At 52.0% G+C, this 16663-nt stretch overlaps 8 protein-coding genes across 8 annotated transcripts; 6 read left to right on the forward strand and 2 right to left on the reverse strand.

Annotated features, from left to right (window-relative positions):
- Positions 1-580: 580 nt before the first annotated feature.
- On the forward strand, positions 581-2845 carry P175DRAFT_0508343 (putative PHD finger domain protein; the record flags this gene model as incomplete). The annotated part of the gene is made up of 2 exons (XM_040898338.1): positions 581-2644; positions 2702-2845. 2 exons carry the CDS (start codon positions 581-583, stop codon positions 2843-2845), a joined length of 2208 nt encoding a protein of 735 aa, XP_040752750.1.
- A 205-nt stretch (positions 2846-3050) lies between these two features.
- Positions 3051-4877, reverse strand: P175DRAFT_0455826 (Gfo/Idh/MocA family protein). Its single transcript, XM_040894610.1, has 4 exons — positions 4532-4877; positions 3781-4479; positions 3541-3631; positions 3051-3469 (listed from the first exon to the last, which is right to left on the reverse strand). The coding sequence occupies exons 1-4, from the start codon at positions 4716-4718 to the stop codon at positions 3205-3207; spliced, it is 1242 nt and encodes a 413-aa protein (XP_040752751.1). The 5' UTR covers positions 4719-4877; the 3' UTR covers positions 3051-3204.
- Positions 4878-5139: 262 nt separating this feature from the next.
- P175DRAFT_0500265 (dihydrodipicolinate synthase family protein) lies at positions 5140-6619 on the forward strand. The gene has a single exon (XM_040896920.1). The coding sequence runs from the start codon at positions 5224-5226 to the stop codon at positions 6244-6246; it is 1023 nt and encodes a 340-aa protein (XP_040752752.1). The 5' UTR covers positions 5140-5223; the 3' UTR covers positions 6247-6619.
- A 219-nt stretch (positions 6620-6838) lies between these two features.
- On the forward strand, positions 6839-8176 carry P175DRAFT_0476372 (NAD(P)-dependent alcohol dehydrogenase; the record flags this gene model as incomplete). Its single annotated transcript, XM_040895275.1, has 5 exons — positions 6839-6913; positions 6979-7006; positions 7057-7116; positions 7189-7230; positions 7293-8176. 5 exons carry the CDS (start codon positions 6839-6841, stop codon positions 8174-8176), a joined length of 1089 nt encoding a protein of 362 aa, XP_040752753.1.
- Positions 8177-8566: 390 nt separating this feature from the next.
- P175DRAFT_0556343 (F-box/WD repeat-containing protein) lies at positions 8567-11248 on the forward strand. The gene is made up of 2 exons (XM_040900690.1): positions 8567-10037; positions 10106-11248. The coding sequence occupies exons 1-2, from the start codon at positions 9025-9027 to the stop codon at positions 11076-11078; spliced, it is 1986 nt and encodes a 661-aa protein (XP_040752754.1). The 5' UTR covers positions 8567-9024; the 3' UTR covers positions 11079-11248.
- A 355-nt stretch (positions 11249-11603) lies between these two features.
- eb1 (microtubule-binding protein BIM1) lies at positions 11604-12968 on the forward strand. The gene is made up of 6 exons (XM_040900691.1): positions 11604-11669; positions 11749-11820; positions 11935-11969; positions 12047-12124; positions 12211-12695; positions 12762-12968. The coding sequence occupies exons 1-6, from the start codon at positions 11656-11658 to the stop codon at positions 12816-12818; spliced, it is 741 nt and encodes a 246-aa protein (XP_040752755.1). The 5' UTR covers positions 11604-11655; the 3' UTR covers positions 12819-12968.
- P175DRAFT_0181959 (uncharacterized protein) lies at positions 12929-13771 on the reverse strand. Its single transcript, XM_040892524.1, has one exon. The coding sequence runs from the start codon at positions 13485-13487 to the stop codon at positions 13038-13040; it is 450 nt and encodes a 149-aa protein (XP_040752756.1). The 5' UTR covers positions 13488-13771; the 3' UTR covers positions 12929-13037.
- A 764-nt stretch (positions 13772-14535) lies between these two features.
- P175DRAFT_0492041 (uncharacterized protein) lies at positions 14536-16287 on the forward strand (the record flags this gene model as incomplete). Its single annotated transcript, XM_040895867.1, has 1 exon — positions 14536-16287. The coding sequence occupies one exon, from the start codon at positions 14536-14538 to the stop codon at positions 16285-16287; it is 1752 nt and encodes a 583-aa protein (XP_040752757.1).
- Between the last annotated feature and the right edge of the window lie 376 nt (positions 16288-16663).

The following is a 16663-nucleotide window of genomic DNA, read 5'->3' on the forward strand; positions in this document are numbered from 1 at the left end:
TTGTAGAGTTGGTTGAGATATTTATATAGATCTAGGGTACTGTCCAGTACATACCTAAGTACCCTGTTTCCCCTCTCCCCCCAGGAAAGGATCCGAACTAAAGGACCATACTTTCCAATTCAATCAAATAGAGAAACAATAATCTAAGATACCAGTTTGAAAACAGGAAGCAGAACTGTAGACTCGATAAATCCTCACGTCGAGCCTGGGGCAATGTTGATACCCGGAATAAAATTGATCCGCATCAACAACTCCAACCTCCACTCATCCATCATCCATCATCTTCAGCTCAGCCTCTCCTTCCCATAACGATCTCCCTCGCTGTTAAGCTACTCATTGTTCATACTTCCCCTCTGATTAATCCTGCTCTCCGCCGCAGCCTCTAGGTCTATGTTTTCCCACTGATATCCCCCTTCCGCCCCCTTATGGCTGCCCCGTCTCGCATGGTGCCGCCCTTCCAGCTCTAACTGCCCCCCCCCCCCCCCAAAAAGAGTCCCCTCCCCCTTTCTTCACGTTGACTCCCTACGCCCCCGGATATCTTACACCCTCGTACACGCTTTCCGTTTATTTATTTGGTGGAATGGCGGAATACCATGATACTGGTGGTGTAATTCTGGATGGGCCGTTTGACCCGGATGCTCAGGCCACCGTGACTGACTTTATCGATTACACCGAATACCTCCCTGCTGATTTGATTCGCTCTCTTACTCTCATACGTGGCCTGGATAAACGCTATCTAGACAGCGCGCAAGGGGTTCATGAGCTTACCAGGACTTACGGCCAGCTTCCCGATCTCCCTCCTGAGTCGCGACCTGACCCCTGCCTGCTGCGCAGAGATATCTCTGCTCAGCTCGACAGCGCGATCAATGCGCGCGAATCTGCCTACGCGGAAGCTTGTCGTTTATACGATGTCGTGGATCGTCACTTCAATCGTCTAGATGCCATCAAGCAGAAGCTAGAGGCTCTCCCTAAACCCGAATCACGCGACGCTACTTCTCCCATACAACCCCTGACCAATGCGAAGCGCCCCCGAACGAGTAAAAAGGGGGATGAGGCACCTGCAACTACAACTACACGTATCACTTTACGGCTGGATGGCATGACAAGTGGATCACAGAAATCTAGGACTCGCCGATCCTTGATCGCGGCAGAGCATCTGGCGGGGTTACACCCGGATTCACCCATCGCGAGTACCGAGCATTCGGATGCAGAAGGAGACTCCAAAGCAACGCCGTTAGAACCCGCCTCCGAGCCGACAGCAGCCGCGGGGAGGAAGGAGAAACAAAATCGACGTTCAAGAGCTTCGGCAGGCGTGACGACTGCACATACTGGTGGTACGAGCATGTCAACGAGTAACGCCTTGGCGTTGCTTAAGCCTCCTCCGGACGATGCGAAACCGGGAAGTGAAGACTTACCTTGGCTACGTCTGACAGAATGGGAAATGACTAAACTCCGCAAGAAGATGAAGAAGAATGCCGTCTGGCAGCCCAGTGAGGTGATGATCCATCGCGAACTGGCTCTCCGGGGTCGAGGGTGGGAAGCCTACCGGACAGCAAAGGCACAGGCAGAGGCCAATGGATCCGAATTTATTGACTGTGATGATATCATGAACAACTATATCCCGGGATTGTTAACTCGCCGGAGTGAGGCCACGGGGGAATTTGAGGGCGTAGTCGAGACCAAACTTAGCAACCGTGGCATGAAATTGAACGAGGCCAAGAAACTCAAGCGCGAAAACCAGGCGAGGGAACAAGCAGCCCTAGCCGCCGCGGAGGCAGAAGCAGCCAAGCGCCTAGGTCAGCTCGGCTCCACCTCCCAAGGTCTAATCTCCAACGGTGCTGATCGTCCGCAGGACTCTTCGGCAATGACGGCGGGCAAACCAAGCCGGGCATTGAAGAAAAGAAAACTCGAAGCAAGCAGCCTAGCAACGGCCCCCGTCGTTCCGCCCGCGGACGTTGAGATTCGATCCTCATTACGAAGTTCAACCAAGCGCCGAAAGACTGGCAAAGAATCTCCTTCCCCTTCGGATAATGTGGCGACTAGGGCAACATCAGCAACGGCGATCTCCTCAACGACCACGACGACAACAACCATAATTGTGAGTACCGCGTCGCGAGCTACTCTTGACTTATCCGAGGCACACAAGCGGCCCGTAGCTGCTTCTTCTATTCCTCCCTCAACGGTTTCAGCGATTAGATCAAAGAGTGGGAATACCCCCACTCCTCCAGGCACTCGCCCGTCCTCTCGCCGTCGTTCCGTCCCGGCAACTGAAACAACTCTCATTGTCGGTTCTGGGAGGGAACTCCGTCGGAAGAGCGCTACCCCTGCCAGGAAAACCCCAGTTCCTGACTTTTCTCGTGCCGCTAGTGTGAGTGCGCCACCCCGACGCCGTAAACGTCCCGCTCCGGGGCCAGTCTCTTCTGGTCAGGATGGCGGCGCGGCAGTTAGTTACGGACGTCGCAAAGCCAAACCTGGGAAAAAGCGTGTCGGGTCCAGGGATCCAGCATCGAAGGATGGTGCCGTAGGACAAGACATTCGGATCGATGAGGATGGAGTGCTCGAGGAGATTGACCCGAACGAGCCGCGATACTGCCTCTGTGGTGATGTCAGTTTTGGAACTATGATCTGTTGCGAGAATCAAGATGTACGTCCCCATTTCCGCCCCCCCTTTGTCTTTTCTTTGGCTAACTTTAGGTTCAAGTGTGACAGAGAATGGTTCCATCTGGATTGCATTGGACTTTCCGAGGTACCCAGCCGAACGGCAAAATGGTACTGTCCTGACTGTCGCGTGAAGTTTAATAAAGGCACGGACGGAATAATCAAGAGTAATTCTTCACGTCGGTGAGGAATATCACAGTTGGATTTCACGAGACTACGACATTAGAACCTTTTTTCTTCTTCTTCTTCTTTTCGGCGGGCTTTTTTTCCCCATTCAATTTCTGGATTATTTATGTCATCAGCGTCTCAGCATAGCAAAGTGATGGATGGATGGCGCAGGGAGTTTAAGCTGCTTGCGACTGTTTCGGTCACTGTAGTGTATAGTTTGTGTTATAAAGATCAATAATCATTTTTCTCATTTCTTTCACAGGTAAAAAGTACAGTGACCTCACTATTTACTAATGCGCTATTTACTAGCTATCTAGTACGAAACCAATTGATGCTAATGCATAATAAGGCGGAGAGAATGTGTGAGGAAGTAACGGACTACTTCAACTCCCAGTGACCATCCGCACTCAGAATCTCCACGGGCCTCTTCTCGTCCAGCGAGAGACGGCCGGCATGCAGAATCGCCGTCGTGGCAATGGTGTTCTTCAATGTGGGGATGGGTCTCGCGTCCAGATCGTCCAACGTCACGCGGCCCTCGTTCAGGGCTGTCACGGCATCAATAAACTTTTCGAAACTGATGTATCCGTATCCGGTCTGGCCGCTGAAGTTGCCTTCATCGTCGGGGGCGTAGCGCATGTAGAATCTTCATAATGTGAGTATGCATGTCGGGAAAAAATATTTAGAGGGGGAAAGGGAAAGGGAAAGGGTACGAACGGGTTAATCCAGTTCAGACCGGCGTCGTCGCCAGTGACGTCGTAGCCGCGCTTCGCCTGATTGATGCGGATTTCACCGTTAGCGGCCATATCTGTTTTGGAGATTGGTTAGCTGAATGGAATTTTTTTTTTTTTTTTTTTTCCTGATATAAATGATAAGAAGACAAAAAAAAAAAAAAATTATGAATGGGGGGTGGGTAGCATAGCATAGCATAGCACGTAGGGGATAAATAAAACATACAGTGAAAGTACTGGTTTGAATGCACTCCGGCCTTCTGGGGTGCCGTCCAACTAGCGGTATACACGCCCGTCGCGACCTTGCCTGGCTTCGTCTTATGTTTCCACTCTACCAGCAGCGTAATCGTATCCTCTGTCTCGGGGACACAGCCCAGATCCACCGCCGTACCGGTCGAGGCGGATGCAGTCACCCTCACGGGCGTATACTCGGGAACCATACTCTCGCAGACGTCCACATGGTGCGAGTTCAGATAGTAAGAGATATCGCTTTCCCTGCCTGCCCAGGCACTGAAGGTGGCCAGCTGGGACTTGGGCTGGCTCATGTAGCTGTAAAAGTAGTTGAAGTCGCCCAGGGATTGGGCCTTGGCGCGGGCGTCCGAGTAAGCCGGGTCGAAGCGTTTGTGGTGCTCGACGAAGACGAAGATGTTGCGTTGGCGGGCGGCGGCGAGAAGGGCCAGGTGCTGGTCGAGGTGTTTTACGGCGGGTTTGGTGACCAGGACATGGATCCCACGTTCAATCGCGTACAGGGCGATGGGGAAGTGGGTGGGGTCGGGGGTGAAGATGGTGATGGCGGAGCCGGCGGGGAGTGCGTCGATGGCTGGTTTGTAGGCATCGGGATCGGTTTGGTCGTCTGCGGGGTAGGAGGTGAAGGAGGTGTCGAGATTATTATAGACGAGGCTGATGTTTTTGTGGAGATGTTCGCCTGCCCTGGTTAGAATCTTTTTTTTTTTTTTTTTTTTTAGAGCTCTACGTACGAATTCCTGGAAATTTGCGTCCTGATACACCTACCATGCTGAGGTCACCGACTTTGCCTCTGCGACGGAGATCAAACAGCGTCAGACCAACGACCCCGACTTTCTTGTCGGATCCAGAAGCAGCGCCACCCACGTATCCGGTGGTGTACTCGCCAGTACCCACCATCAGCACTTTCGGAGGAACCATTAATTGTGGTTATGAGGTGTGGTGGTGACACCAAAGTCCAAGGGGAGAGAAAAAGAGGGGATGAGATGGAGATGAAGAGGGGCGTGGGGAGATTGCGGCAGATATAGAGAGGGACTGAAGGGCCATGATGAATTTGGGGAGCGATATTGTAGGTGGAAGAACGTCCCGATGTTTTTCCCCTGGTATAGAATCCAGCGTGAGTTCTTGGAGGGGAAACATTGGATAGCAAAGAAATCTTCCGATTGGTGGGAAATTCCCCGCCCATGAAAGTGGAGCACGTGGGGTGGATTTCCGTACTATTACAAAACCGGTAATTTACGTGGGGTATTTTTAGTTGGGCTTTTTGCATACCGAGTACACTATACACTACACTACATATACTAAGGGAAAAGAGGGAATCCGGATAATTTACTACCCAGGTATATATATAGCGTGAATATACTGAGGTCAACTTAACTTCCTCCCAAATGCTCCCATCTTAGGTACACTCCGTCCTTCATTCGCAATGCCTTCTTTTCTCACCCCCCTCCGCCCCGGAGTCTATGCTCCGACTATGACCTTCTTTAACCCCGACACGGAAGATCTCGATATCCCAGTCATCCGGAAACATGCTGTCCGTCTCGCCAAAGCTGGTCTGGTTGGCCTGGTCTGCATGGGCTCCAACGGTGAAGCCGTCCACCTCACTCCCCAGGAACGCCAGACTGTCATTCGCGAGACTCGCTCCGCCCTCGACGAGGCTGGCTTCCAGAACGTCCCCGTTATCGCGGGAGCCAGCGAACAGAGCATCCGCGGCACCATCGAGCGCTGCAAGGAATGTTTCGATGCTGGTGCGGAATATGCCCTGATCGTGCCCCCCAGCTACTACCGCTATGCCGTGGGCAACGACGAGACCCTCTACGAGTTCTTCACGGCCGTTGCGGACGGCTCCCCCATCCCTCTGATCCTCTACAACTATCCCGGGGCTGTCGCGGGCATCGACATGGATTCGGATCTCATCATCCGTATCTCCCAGCACCCCAACATCATCGGAACCAAATTCACCTGCGCCAACACCGGAAAGCTCACCCGTGTCGCACGCGCCATGCACGCCATCACCCCTCCATCCCCCCTGGCTCCCGCCGCCGCCGCCGCCGCCGCCGTCCCTGTCACCAAGACCGCCGCGAACCACCCTTACGTCGCGTTCGGCGGGATTGCCGACTTTACCCTGCAGACGCTGGCCTCGGGCGGGTCGGCCATCTTGGCTGGTGGCGCCAACGTCATCCCCCGGCTGTGTGTGCAGGTCTTCAACCTGTGGAGCGCGGGTAGATTCCAGGAGGCCATGGAGACACAGGGCTTGCTCAGTGCTGCGGATTGGGTGCTCACAAAGGCTGCTATCCCGGGCACTAAGAGTGCGATCGAGTCTTACTATGGGTATGGCGGCTACCCCCGCCGGCCTCTGGCACGCCTGAGTGACGCCCAAGTGCAGGCTGTTGCGGATGGGATCAAGGAGGCCATGACAGTGGAGCAGTCCCTGCCTGATGTTGCTTAAGCGGGCGAACCGCAAAGAGGAACAGAAAAAGAGAACCTAACCAATTAATTACCTACTCTGAATTTTTCTCTTTTTGTAGAATATTTCCCTTGCGCGGGGGGGATTAGCCAATATGAATCTAATCCGCAATTTGCCCCCTCTCGTCCGAGAAATTCGAAACGCTATAGGTGGACAAACTCGCCCGAGTCGCCGGTTGAATTGATCCCGTGTATGAGATTGCAGTATTCCTGAGGGAACTACCTAAACAGAAAACAGGTGGCGTGGGATAGGCGGCGCGCAACATCGATAATTGTCACGATGTCTGCATTCTGGACTTGTGACTCGGATGGAATAATAATTGTTGTTGCGATGATCCGTCCCCCCCCCCCCCCCCCCACGTTTCAGTAAATAAATACAGTGCTTGTGGAGGAGCTGTGGTCTGAAGCGTCTAGCTAAAGTTCATAGAGAGGAATTAATCTCGCCGTGGTAAATTTCTTAAATATCCTCCTCCACGCCCTGACTGAGGGCGATCTTTTGGTTCCCCTCCATTTTTCAAGCTCCTTTCCTTTCCCTCTCTTCGTTCTTCTCATTTCCTGATTCCAATTGCAAAAAAATGCCGTACCCTGAGGAAGCAGAGGGGTTCCAGGTTGACAGCCCGGAGACCTTTACTACCTTTCACAAGCGCTTTGTAAGTCAAGTGGATGCATTGGCTTTCAAGGATCTTGTATTTTAACCAATTGGCTCTCTGTACAGTTTAAGCTGAAGCCCTTTGGTGACTATGGTAGGATGGTCTAGTGGTCAAGCATGAGGAATTCAGATTAACACATGCAGACGTCGACATTAAAATCGAAGCATGCGGAGTGTGCGGCAGCGATGTGCACACCGTCAGTGGTATGTCCGGTCGACGAAGATGGCTGCTGCTGCTTTAATAGGTGGTGCAGGGGAGCTGATTGTTATGTATAGGCGGCTGGGGAGCCCAGAAGTTCCCTCTCTGTGTTGGACATGGTAAGAACTAGATAGGATAGATACCTCTTCGCAATCCAAAAGTCAAGTCATACTGACGGCAGCAGAAATTATCGGTCGAGCCATCCGAGTCGGACCCAAGGTTACCCTGATCAAAGAGGGCGAGCGGGTGGGAGTGGGCGCGCAGTCCTACTCCTGTGGAGAATGCAAGCAGTGCAAGAACGAGAACGAGACCTACTGCCCTGTCCTCATGATCGATACATACGGCGCCCAGTGGCCCGAGACTGGCATCGTCAGCCAGGGCGGATACTCGTCGCACATCCGCACCCACGAGCACTGGGTGTTCCCGATTCCTGAGGCGTTGGAGACTAACATCGTGGCCCCTATGCTGTGTGCGGGTCTCACCGCGTACTCTCCCCTGGTCCGCAACGGCGCTGGACCTGGTAAGAAGGTTGGTATCGTTGGCCTAGGTGGCATTGGACACTTTGGGGTCATGTTCGCTAAGGCGCTGGGGGCGGAAACCTGGGCAATTTCCCGGTCGCGGGCCAAGGAGGCTGATGCGCTCAAGCTGGGGGCTGATGGCTATATCGCTACCGCAGAGGAGGGATGGGAGAAGGCTCACAGGTGCTCCTTTGATCTGATCATCAACTGTGCCAACTCCTCTGAGGGCTTTGACCTTGAGAAGTATCTCTCCATGATGGATGTGCACGGCCGCTGGATCAGCGTGGGATTGCCGGAAGAGGCGGGACAGGTGATCAAGGCTCAGAACTTGATTGCCAACGGTGTATTGATCGGAGCCAGTCATCTGGGGAGCCGACGGGAGATGTTAGAGATGCTGCAACTGGCGGCTGAAAAGGGTCTGAAGAGTTGGGTAGAAGAGCTCCAGATTGGTGAGGAGGGGCTCCAGGAGGCGATGCTGCGGATGAAACAGGGGGATGTGCACTACCGCTTCACACTGACTGGATATGACAAGGTATTTAATAGTTAGCAGAATAAATAATGATGATCATGCATCTATAGTTATTCAGAACAAACACCTTGAAGTCTCTGTCTTTCTGTGTAGAGGGGGAATCCGGGGAAGTGGATACAGAAAGCGACTCCACGGTGGAGTTGATCGACTAGACGACGAGACGTTGCTCAGTTAATACTTTGTACTGATCTTGACTTTTGAACACAAACCCATGGAAACCTCCCTCTCCTGCTCTTCGCCACTTTATTCCTCGTCGATTTTACACTTTTGGGAGGGGCAAAAAGAAGAAAAAGAAGAAGAAAAAAAAAAGAGGCAAAACCCTGCTCACCGCCTTCCCTTCGTCCTCAGGCATCCTCAAATATTCTTGTATTTTCTCTCTCTCTCTCTCTCTATTTATTCTCTCTCTATTCTCTCTCTCTCTCTGTCTGTTCTCATCTTCTGGGGCTTGTCTTGTTCTTCATTTCTCTCTCTCTCCTGTTGATATCCTTCTTTCTATTGTGTTCTCTTCGTTTTCTCCCAACTTTCTCTGTATCTCTCCTCTTTATCGGGGTCTTCCGCGCTTTAGTTTATCTGCCTTCCCTCCACTACCCATCTTGCCCAACCTCCCCGGATTTCTTGCTGCTTCTTCTTTTTTCTTTTTTCCCTCTTTTTCTTGCTTTTTAGTTTCTATCTTGATACCCAGGGGCTCCTAGACTTAAATAGACGCCTCCTTGCTTCTTGTTTTATCTTTCCTACCCACCCCCTGAACTCGTGTCTTAGGTTCGGGGAAAAAAAGGGGACCTCGCGTCTGTCAATATATAATATAATATTCGGTACCCAGCGTCCCCTCTAATCTCACGTCCATTCAGATCATTATTCTACTCGCCATGGCACCGCGAGACTCTGTTGTCGTTCCCACCCACCGCAGACATGCCTCACTATCCTTCCGAACCAGACCCCGAACTGCGACCGTATCGGCGGTTTATCCAAGTGTGACGTTGGAGAAAGACGTTTGGAATGAGTCGTCAGCGGTGGATTCCCAAGATACACTGGAAGGCCAGGTGCTGGAAGACATGAACCATTTCCCCGAACCCGCACATAGGCGTCGTGGAGCGAAGAGTTTCTCTAACCTGCGTCACCCGGTTGACGGACTGCGAGCCCTCGGTCGTCGCCTGTCTGTCACAATTCGCAACAAGTCATCGCGCACCTTCCATCATACTTGGCACGCTGAATCCGAGGCGGGCCCCCAAAATCTCAATGTCCGCGACGGTCCCAGCACCAGCCGTCGGCCCTCTCTCAACAGCATTTCCGCATTACAGGATTTCTATGTCCCCGTTCCCATTCCGGGAAATGGCCTGGAGCCTCCGATTCTGCCCAATGACGTGTACGCTGGTGCGGCTGCTAGAGCGGCAGCAGCAGCCCAGAACGAATTGGCCCGCTCGGAGCGCAAGTTGGATCAAATGAGGGTTACTCTCGACTCTGAAAGTGGTATTGGCATTGACCTCCGTGATCGTTCTGAGTTTTCGGATGCAGAATTGGATCTGGTTCGCATTGATCCGGTAGGGTCTCTCCCCGCAGAGATCATGTCTCAAGTGCTGTCGTACCTCGACCCTGAGTCTTTGATGAACTGTGAACTGGTTTCTCGTGCTTGGAGTGAGCAGGCCTCCTCTCGGTATATCTGGCGACACGTGTTCCGCCATTCTTATGGCCAGCGTCGGCCTACTGGTCCTCGAACCAGAAAGCAGCCTTCCCCCGGCCTTGGAAAGTCGCACCCCAACCAAGACTGGAAAAGAATGTTCCTGGTTCGTCGGGCCTTGGAGCAACGATGGAAGGAAGGCAAGGCCGCCGCGATCTATCTCCACGGACATACAGACAGTGTCTATTGTGCTCAGTTTGATCAGTATGTCCCCCCCCCCCCTTTCTACTCCTGTCTGCGTTACTCCTTCCACTAACCTCTTTGCTCCGTAGGGACAAGATTATCACTGGCTCCCGCGATCGCACGATTCGAGTGTGGGATGCTCATTACCCATGGCCTTGCCGCAAGATCATTGGCCCCCCTCCAAGTGATGTTCCCAACATCGGGCCGGTCAACAACCCAGCCCAGCAATCCGCTGGGAAGCCGCCATTTCTCACCATTTGCCCACCTCCCACCCGCTCCGCTGGGATTGTCGCGCCGATGGAGCAAACCTCTGAATATCACAGTGCTTCCATTCTGTGCCTGCAGTTTGACGACGAGATTATGGTCACTGGGTCCTCAGATTTCAGCTGTATTGTGTGGGATATCCAGAATGACTACAAGCCGATCCGCCGGCTCGAAGGTCACAGGGCCGGGGTGCTGGATGTTTGCTTCGATGACCGGTATATTGTGTCCTGCTCCAAGGACACTACGATCTGTGTCTGGGATCGAAACACTGGAGCCTTGGTCAAGAAGCTGCTTGGCCATCGCGGACCAGTGAATGCTGTTCAACTGCGTGGCGATCTTGTTGTCTCTGCGAGCGGGGATGGTGTCGCCAAGCTGTGGAACATTACCTCTGGTCTCTGCGTTAAAGAGTTCCCCAGCAAAGACCGGGGCCTGGCCTGTGTGGAATTCAGCGATGACGCTCGGACCATTCTCACGGGTGGGAATGACCAGGCGATCTACCAATTCGATGCAAACACCGGGGATATGGTCAACGAACTCAAGGGCCACTCCGGCCTCGTGCGATCCCTGCACCTGGATAGCATGAACCAGCGAATCGTTAGTGGAAGCTATGACATGAGCGTCAAAGTGTTTGATGCCCAGAGCGGGGAGCTGTCGATTGACCTGCCCGGCTGGACGACCAGCTGGATGTTGAGCGTGAAATCGGATTATAGACGTATTGTTGCGACCAGCCAGGATTCACGCGCTGTCATCATGGATTTTGGATATGGACTAGATGGCGTTGATTTATTGGAAGAGTAGACGGTTCGCATAGACCCTAGACGTTTGGATTTTCGCGCGGGCATGACGCGGAAGAAAAGTCTTTGTTGCTTGGAGTTTTTGCTTTTGAATGATGCGTTTTAGCTTTTGGATTTGCTTTTGGGACTAGCGATTAGATATCTGCATTGCTTTGCCTTTTTTTTGGGGGGGGGGGGACAATTCCATGAGGGGTTTACCATTTCCTTCACATCTTTCCTCATCTCTACGTAGGTACGGAGGTATAACATCTCCATAATCCGCATAATCCACAAAGTCCGCGCTTGGGTATTGCCTGAGGAATCACGCTCGGTGCCTGAAATCCTGGCAAAGTCACTGATTGGCCCAAAGGAGCTTAGCGTCAAGGAGCGCCGTGGGTTTTGTCGACAGAAACCAAACAATCCATATCCATCCATTATTTATCTCTTGTCTCCCTACACAAACAAGCCAACAGAGCCCAAGCTCCAACACAGACTTTCTTTTTTTTTTTTTTTTCTTGCCAATTTCTCCCCCCCCCCCCCGCCTTCCTCCCTCAACTTTCCCCCTCCCCGAATTTCTCGTTTGCTGCACCGCTTACCCCACCATGGGCGAGTCCAGGTTCGTCGGGCACTCAGACACAGTTTTCGTGCAGAGGCAGGATTTGGACACTGACGCTATTTGATTGTTGGATGAATAGACAGGAGCTGTTGGCATGGCTTAACAACCTGCTGCAGTTGAATTTGACCAAGGTTGAACAGTGTGGAACTGGGTAGGATGGACACTGCACCCTTGTACTCGCAGCTAGTCCCAGCTGTTGAGAAATCTGCAGATGGTGATGAGATGGCGTTGAGTCTGGCCAGACGCTGACAAGGTATCCTTCCAGAGCGGCATTATGTCAGATCTTCGACTCGATCTTCAGTAAGTGATCTGTGGAGAAGCCGAGAAGGCCCTGGCGTTTACGAAGCCAACGACTAACGGAATCCTTCCCACTGTAGTGGATGCGCCTATGTCCCGAGTAAAGTTCAATGTCAATACGGAATACGCCTATCTCCAAAACTTCAAAGTCCTTCAGAGTACGTCAAGGCCTGCACCCGAGAATGGCAGAATGTGATACCGGGAAGGAATAAGATCGGAGCCGCTAACCAGTTCCCGGTGATAGACATTTTCACCCGTCACCAGGTTGAAAAGCCCATCCCCGTCGAGCAGCTCACCAAGTGCCGCATGCAGGACAACCTGGAGTTCCTCCAGTGGACAAAGAGATACTGGGACCAACACTACCCAGGTGGAGATTACGACGCGGTTGGCCGCCGAAAGGCTGCAGGTGGCCCCGTCGCTGCAACAGCCCCCCGTCCCGGTGCAAGCTCTGCCAGCAGTGCTCGCCGTGGAACCACCCCCACTACCGGCGCTGCTCGGCCGCGAGCTGCAGGAGCAGGCGCCGGCGGTGCCAACGTGACGGCTCTGCAGCAGGAGATCAGCACGCAGAAGGAGGCAATTGCGGGCCTAGAGAAGGAGCGGGACTTTTACTTTTCCAAGCTCCGGGACATTGAGCTTCTGTTGCAAAGTGCTATTGAGATGGACCCCGAACTGGAGAAGGAGGATGATTCCCTGGTGAAGCAGATCCAGAACATTCTCTACTCGACCGAGGTAGGTCCTTACGATGCATGATCATAAACTTTGGACTAGCAGCCGTCTGATACTGTCTGTCTACAGGAAGGATTCGAGATCCCCGCCGAAACCGAACCCAATGAGGAGCTGGAGACATTTTGAGGAGGTGGTGAACGTTTTGTCATATTAATATCCCTCATAGTTATCTTGAACAGCGTTGAACTGGGCATTTTCTCTTTTGTTTCTCTCTCTCTCTCTCTCTCTCTCTCTCTCTTATTTTTTTTTGTTTTTTTTTTTTTTTTTTTTTCTTTTTTCTCACCTCCTTATTATACATTTCCCCTACTACCTTGTTTTCTCTCCCCCCAACTGTGTGTGAATGATTCAGCCAATGGATTTCAACCTAGCGGTGAATCGTGTGTTGTGTATAGTGGGAAGACCCGACGGGGGTATTTCTTGTTTTAGTATGCGAAAATTCGGGAAGATTTTAGTCCGGTTACGGATTCGCGTAAAAATAAAAAGGGGGAAAGAAAGAAAAAAGAAGCATTCCACGTCAAGATAAGCATTGGGTTGCCCACATTCCTGGCAAATTTCTCTTTGCCTCATAGATGAGAGGTTGTGTGAGTGTATATCCTTGAATCGTCGAGAAGAAAAACATCTCATCCACTTTAGATGACGGTCGACGTACGCTCCAAAGGAAGATAATAATAGCAGCACCAACCAACCCAGGGGGTGGATATCTACGTCTCCGGATATAGCATTATATAGGGACCAGAAGAGTAAACGGTACCTTGCATCTATAATCTGTACCTTGCAGATGGAAACGCATTTCATCAGATGAATATATTATAATATATTATAAGATAATATAAGATAATATAAGATCAGATAGTAAGACAGGAGAATCGGGCAAAAGTGGTGAAACGGAGACTTTTCAGACACGGCTGGATGGTATTCAATGGATGTGATGTTATGACCGGAAGGAAAAAAAGGAAACAGGATTCTGTAGAATATCTTAGATGGAGAAGAAGAATATCAGAATCTGAAATAAGAGAAAGAGGATGAGGATGATCAAGTTGACTAGTCCCACTGCAAGTCTCGGACTCTAATTATACGCCTTCCTTTTCTCCTCCTCTTCTTCTCTTCTTCTTCTTCTCTTCTTCTTCTTCTTCTTCTTCTTCTTCTTCTCTCTCCAGCGCTTTTCTCTCTTTCCCCCCCTCTTCTTTTCCATCCTTTTTTTTTCCATTCTCTTCCCCAATCAGATAACCCTTCATCCGTTGACGGATTGTCATCCAGCAGTCAGGTACTCCCTGGCCAGAACCTTGGGTCCTAACGTGGATCTCAACCGCGCTTCGGAACGGAATGAAATATCGATTTTTTCTCTTCCTGCTTCCGGCAAATATGGACTAGGATTGGAGTGCATTTCACCCAGAAAAATCCTCTTTTCATTTCTCTTCTTCGGTACGTAGGTTCAAGGCGGATGCTGCTGCGCGGGTCCCACTGACTGCCTCTCGCTTTCTGGTCAGATCCGTCTGGATGCTTTTGGATTTCCCTCTTTTGTCGGCAGTGTGTGTCTGTTGATGTCCGCTCCTTGATCTCGTCGCTCCTTCAGTTTTCTCGTATCGTCTTGGATCTTTTTGTCAATACCCTTTTGTTATCGCGTCCGACTCGACTTTCGATTTCCTTCCAAACTACTACTCATACTATCCGAGTGTCGTGCAGGCAGACATCTCACTTCGATTCTCCCCCACTCTTTGCTGCTCCGAGCGACTTTTTTTTTTTTTTTTTTTTTTTTTTTTCCCTCTGTTTTACTACCGCTCATCCACTCAACCGTTGGCTTGGTGGCGATCCCCGTTTTCTCGCACCTTCGAATCCAGCCAGCATGGCCAGCCATGGCCTTTCAAGACATGGTCGATACGAAAGATTGTTGAGGAAACATCGGCTGGATACTCACCACCATGGCGAGAAGAAGGTGTTGGATACTAGGGCTGTGCTGGAATCATCTGAGCAGGCCGATGAATGGTCGTCGGTGCTGGACAGGCGTCAGCAGGTCGAATCGCAAACTACTGCGACTCTGCCTCCGCCGGAATCGATAACAGCAACCACTACTACGGCTGCCCCTGACCCGATCACGACCATCTCCGGTTCAACTTCTTCAAGTGATCCCCCAAGTGACCCGAGCGTAACGATCTCAACCACGACAGCTGCGGAAACCTCGTTGACATCGACGACTACCGAGACAACGGTTCCAGCAGAGACAACTACTGATCCCATTACCTCTCCCCCTTCATCTACTTCTGGCTCCACGGCCTTGGGGACTACCTCTAATACCGCTAGCACCTCTTTTACCTCTTCTACCACGTCACCAACTGTTTCGATTACCCCCCGAAAAACCACCACCACCCCCCCCGTAAACACTCTTGGGGGCTCCATTGGAATCACCCTTTCGTTCCAAGGATCTAGCATCGACATTCCCACGGCGGTCGTTTCACTTGCTACCCTGCTTCCCTCGTCCACTTCCACCACCAGTGTTCGAGATACAACATCAGTGATTAGTTCAGGTGAAACATCTAGTTCCAGCGCTTATTCAAGCACCACAACCCCGATAACTACAACGACTACCACTCCTTCCGTCACCACTAGCTCCACGACCACTACGACTCCAACGACGCCCACGACGACGACGACGACGACCACGTCTCGGACGTCTACCAGCACGGCGTCCTACCCGCACTATTCTGATCCTTCCTCAAATTCAGGAAATTCAGGACATTCAGGCGGGACCGTATTGGGTAACGAAGGTGGTGGCTCGAATTCTACCTCCACAGTGACTCCTTCTCCCACCGGGTCTTCGTCGGGGTCTGGGTCATTGGACGCACAGACTACGGGGAAGATAGTCGGAGGCGTGGTTGGTGGCGTCGCTGGGGCCACGATCTTTTTTCTCCTGCTCTTCCTGCTGCTTCGACGGCGGAAGAAGGGTCTCTTATTTGCAGCGCCGGCTGGATTGACAGAAGGCGATGGAAGTGGTGCAGGTGCGGGTGCAGCAGAAGGGTCCACACGTCAGATGGTCGTGCGGAGCTCGAATAAGGATTCGATCTTTGGAGCGGCGTATTTTGCCCCCGCGCTGATGAAGCGCTGGCGACAGTCGCGGCAATCCGCAGGCGAGGAGAGCATTCTTAGCTCCGAGCCTAGCGAACGCGGGTTCCAGAAGATCTCCGGCCGCAAGCTCCCAACTGGCGTACAACCCGGCCTCGAGTACAGCACCAGCGGCCTCGACGCAGGGTCCCCAACCGGGTCCGACTACAGTACCACCCTACCGCCAGTGCTACCGCGGTCTCCAATCTCACAGCCGCCCCCTTCCGTTCCGTATGGGATGCCCCTGGACGCCAGCTATACCCGAGAAGCAGCCGAAGACGACGTTGTTGTGTTTCGACCATCCCCCGCGCGCACCCCCGTGGCCGGAATGGCTAACCCACCCACGGGGACCGAGGCGAGCACGGTACGGACGTCGGGAGCATTTCCTATGCCTCCTGCGACGCCGAGCATGGCGATCCCAAAACGGCCGGATGCGCTGGGGCGAAGTCACCCAAGCTATGATGGGAGCCGAGGCAGTCGATTTACGGAGAGTTTATGAGGTATATAATAAGATATATACTACCCTGTGTATATATAGGACTGTTAATGTAATTAATCCATCGTGAATAGACCATCCTCGGTTTTATACCCTTGACGATCACCATATGTTATAGAACCTTGATGCGACAATGGCTGAAGACCGGATACTTTTTCTACTAATACCAGCAAGGAAATCATCTGCTGGTTATTCGGCACGAACCAAATCCTTACCCAAGCACTGTTGATGTCATTACCAAAGTCAACCCCATCTTAATCCCCACGATCGCTTTCACCCCGCAAAAAAATGGAATCAACCTTTCCGGGGGAGTCTGTAAAAAGTCCCTACGAAAGAATCACAAAGACTCTCTCTCTCTCATGATCCGCTGGTGGTCACT

The sequence above is a fragment of the Aspergillus ochraceoroseus genome (genome assembly GCF_002846915.1).
Source record: "Aspergillus ochraceoroseus IBT 24754 chromosome Unknown P175scaffold_3, whole genome shotgun sequence".
Classification (NCBI taxonomy): domain Eukaryota; kingdom Fungi; phylum Ascomycota; class Eurotiomycetes; order Eurotiales; family Aspergillaceae; genus Aspergillus; species Aspergillus ochraceoroseus.

Excerpts from the sequence above, each read along its gene's own strand:
- P175DRAFT_0455826 (XM_040894610.1), bottom strand. The coding sequence starts at position 4,718 with ATGGTTCCTCCGAAAGTGCTGATGGTGGGTACTGGCGAGTACACCACC. Across the intron at positions 3,632-3,780 it reads TTCAAACCAGTACTTTCACT|ATATGGCCGCTAACGGTGAA; the intron begins GTATGTTTTATT and ends TCTCCAAAACAG. Across the intron at positions 3,470-3,540 it reads GGTCTGAACTGGATTAACCC|ATTCTACATGCGCTACGCCC; the intron begins GTTCGTACCCTT and ends CACATTATGAAG.
- P175DRAFT_0500265 (XM_040896920.1), top strand. The coding sequence starts at position 5,224 with ATGCCTTCTTTTCTCACCCCCCTCCGCCCCGGAGTCTATGCTCCGACT.
- P175DRAFT_0556343 (XM_040900690.1), top strand. The coding sequence starts at position 9,025 with ATGGCACCGCGAGACTCTGTTGTCGTTCCCACCCACCGCAGACATGCC. Across the intron at positions 10,038-10,105 it reads TATTGTGCTCAGTTTGATCA|GGACAAGATTATCACTGGCT; the intron begins GTATGTCCCCCC and ends TTTGCTCCGTAG.
- eb1 (XM_040900691.1), top strand. Across the intron at positions 12,125-12,210 it reads AAACTTCAAAGTCCTTCAGA|ACATTTTCACCCGTCACCAG; the intron begins GTACGTCAAGGC and ends TCCCGGTGATAG. Across the intron at positions 12,696-12,761 it reads ACATTCTCTACTCGACCGAG|GAAGGATTCGAGATCCCCGC; the intron begins GTAGGTCCTTAC and ends GTCTGTCTACAG.
- P175DRAFT_0181959 (XM_040892524.1), bottom strand. The coding sequence starts at position 13,487 with ATGAAATGCGTTTCCATCTGCAAGGTACAGATTATAGATGCAAGGTAC.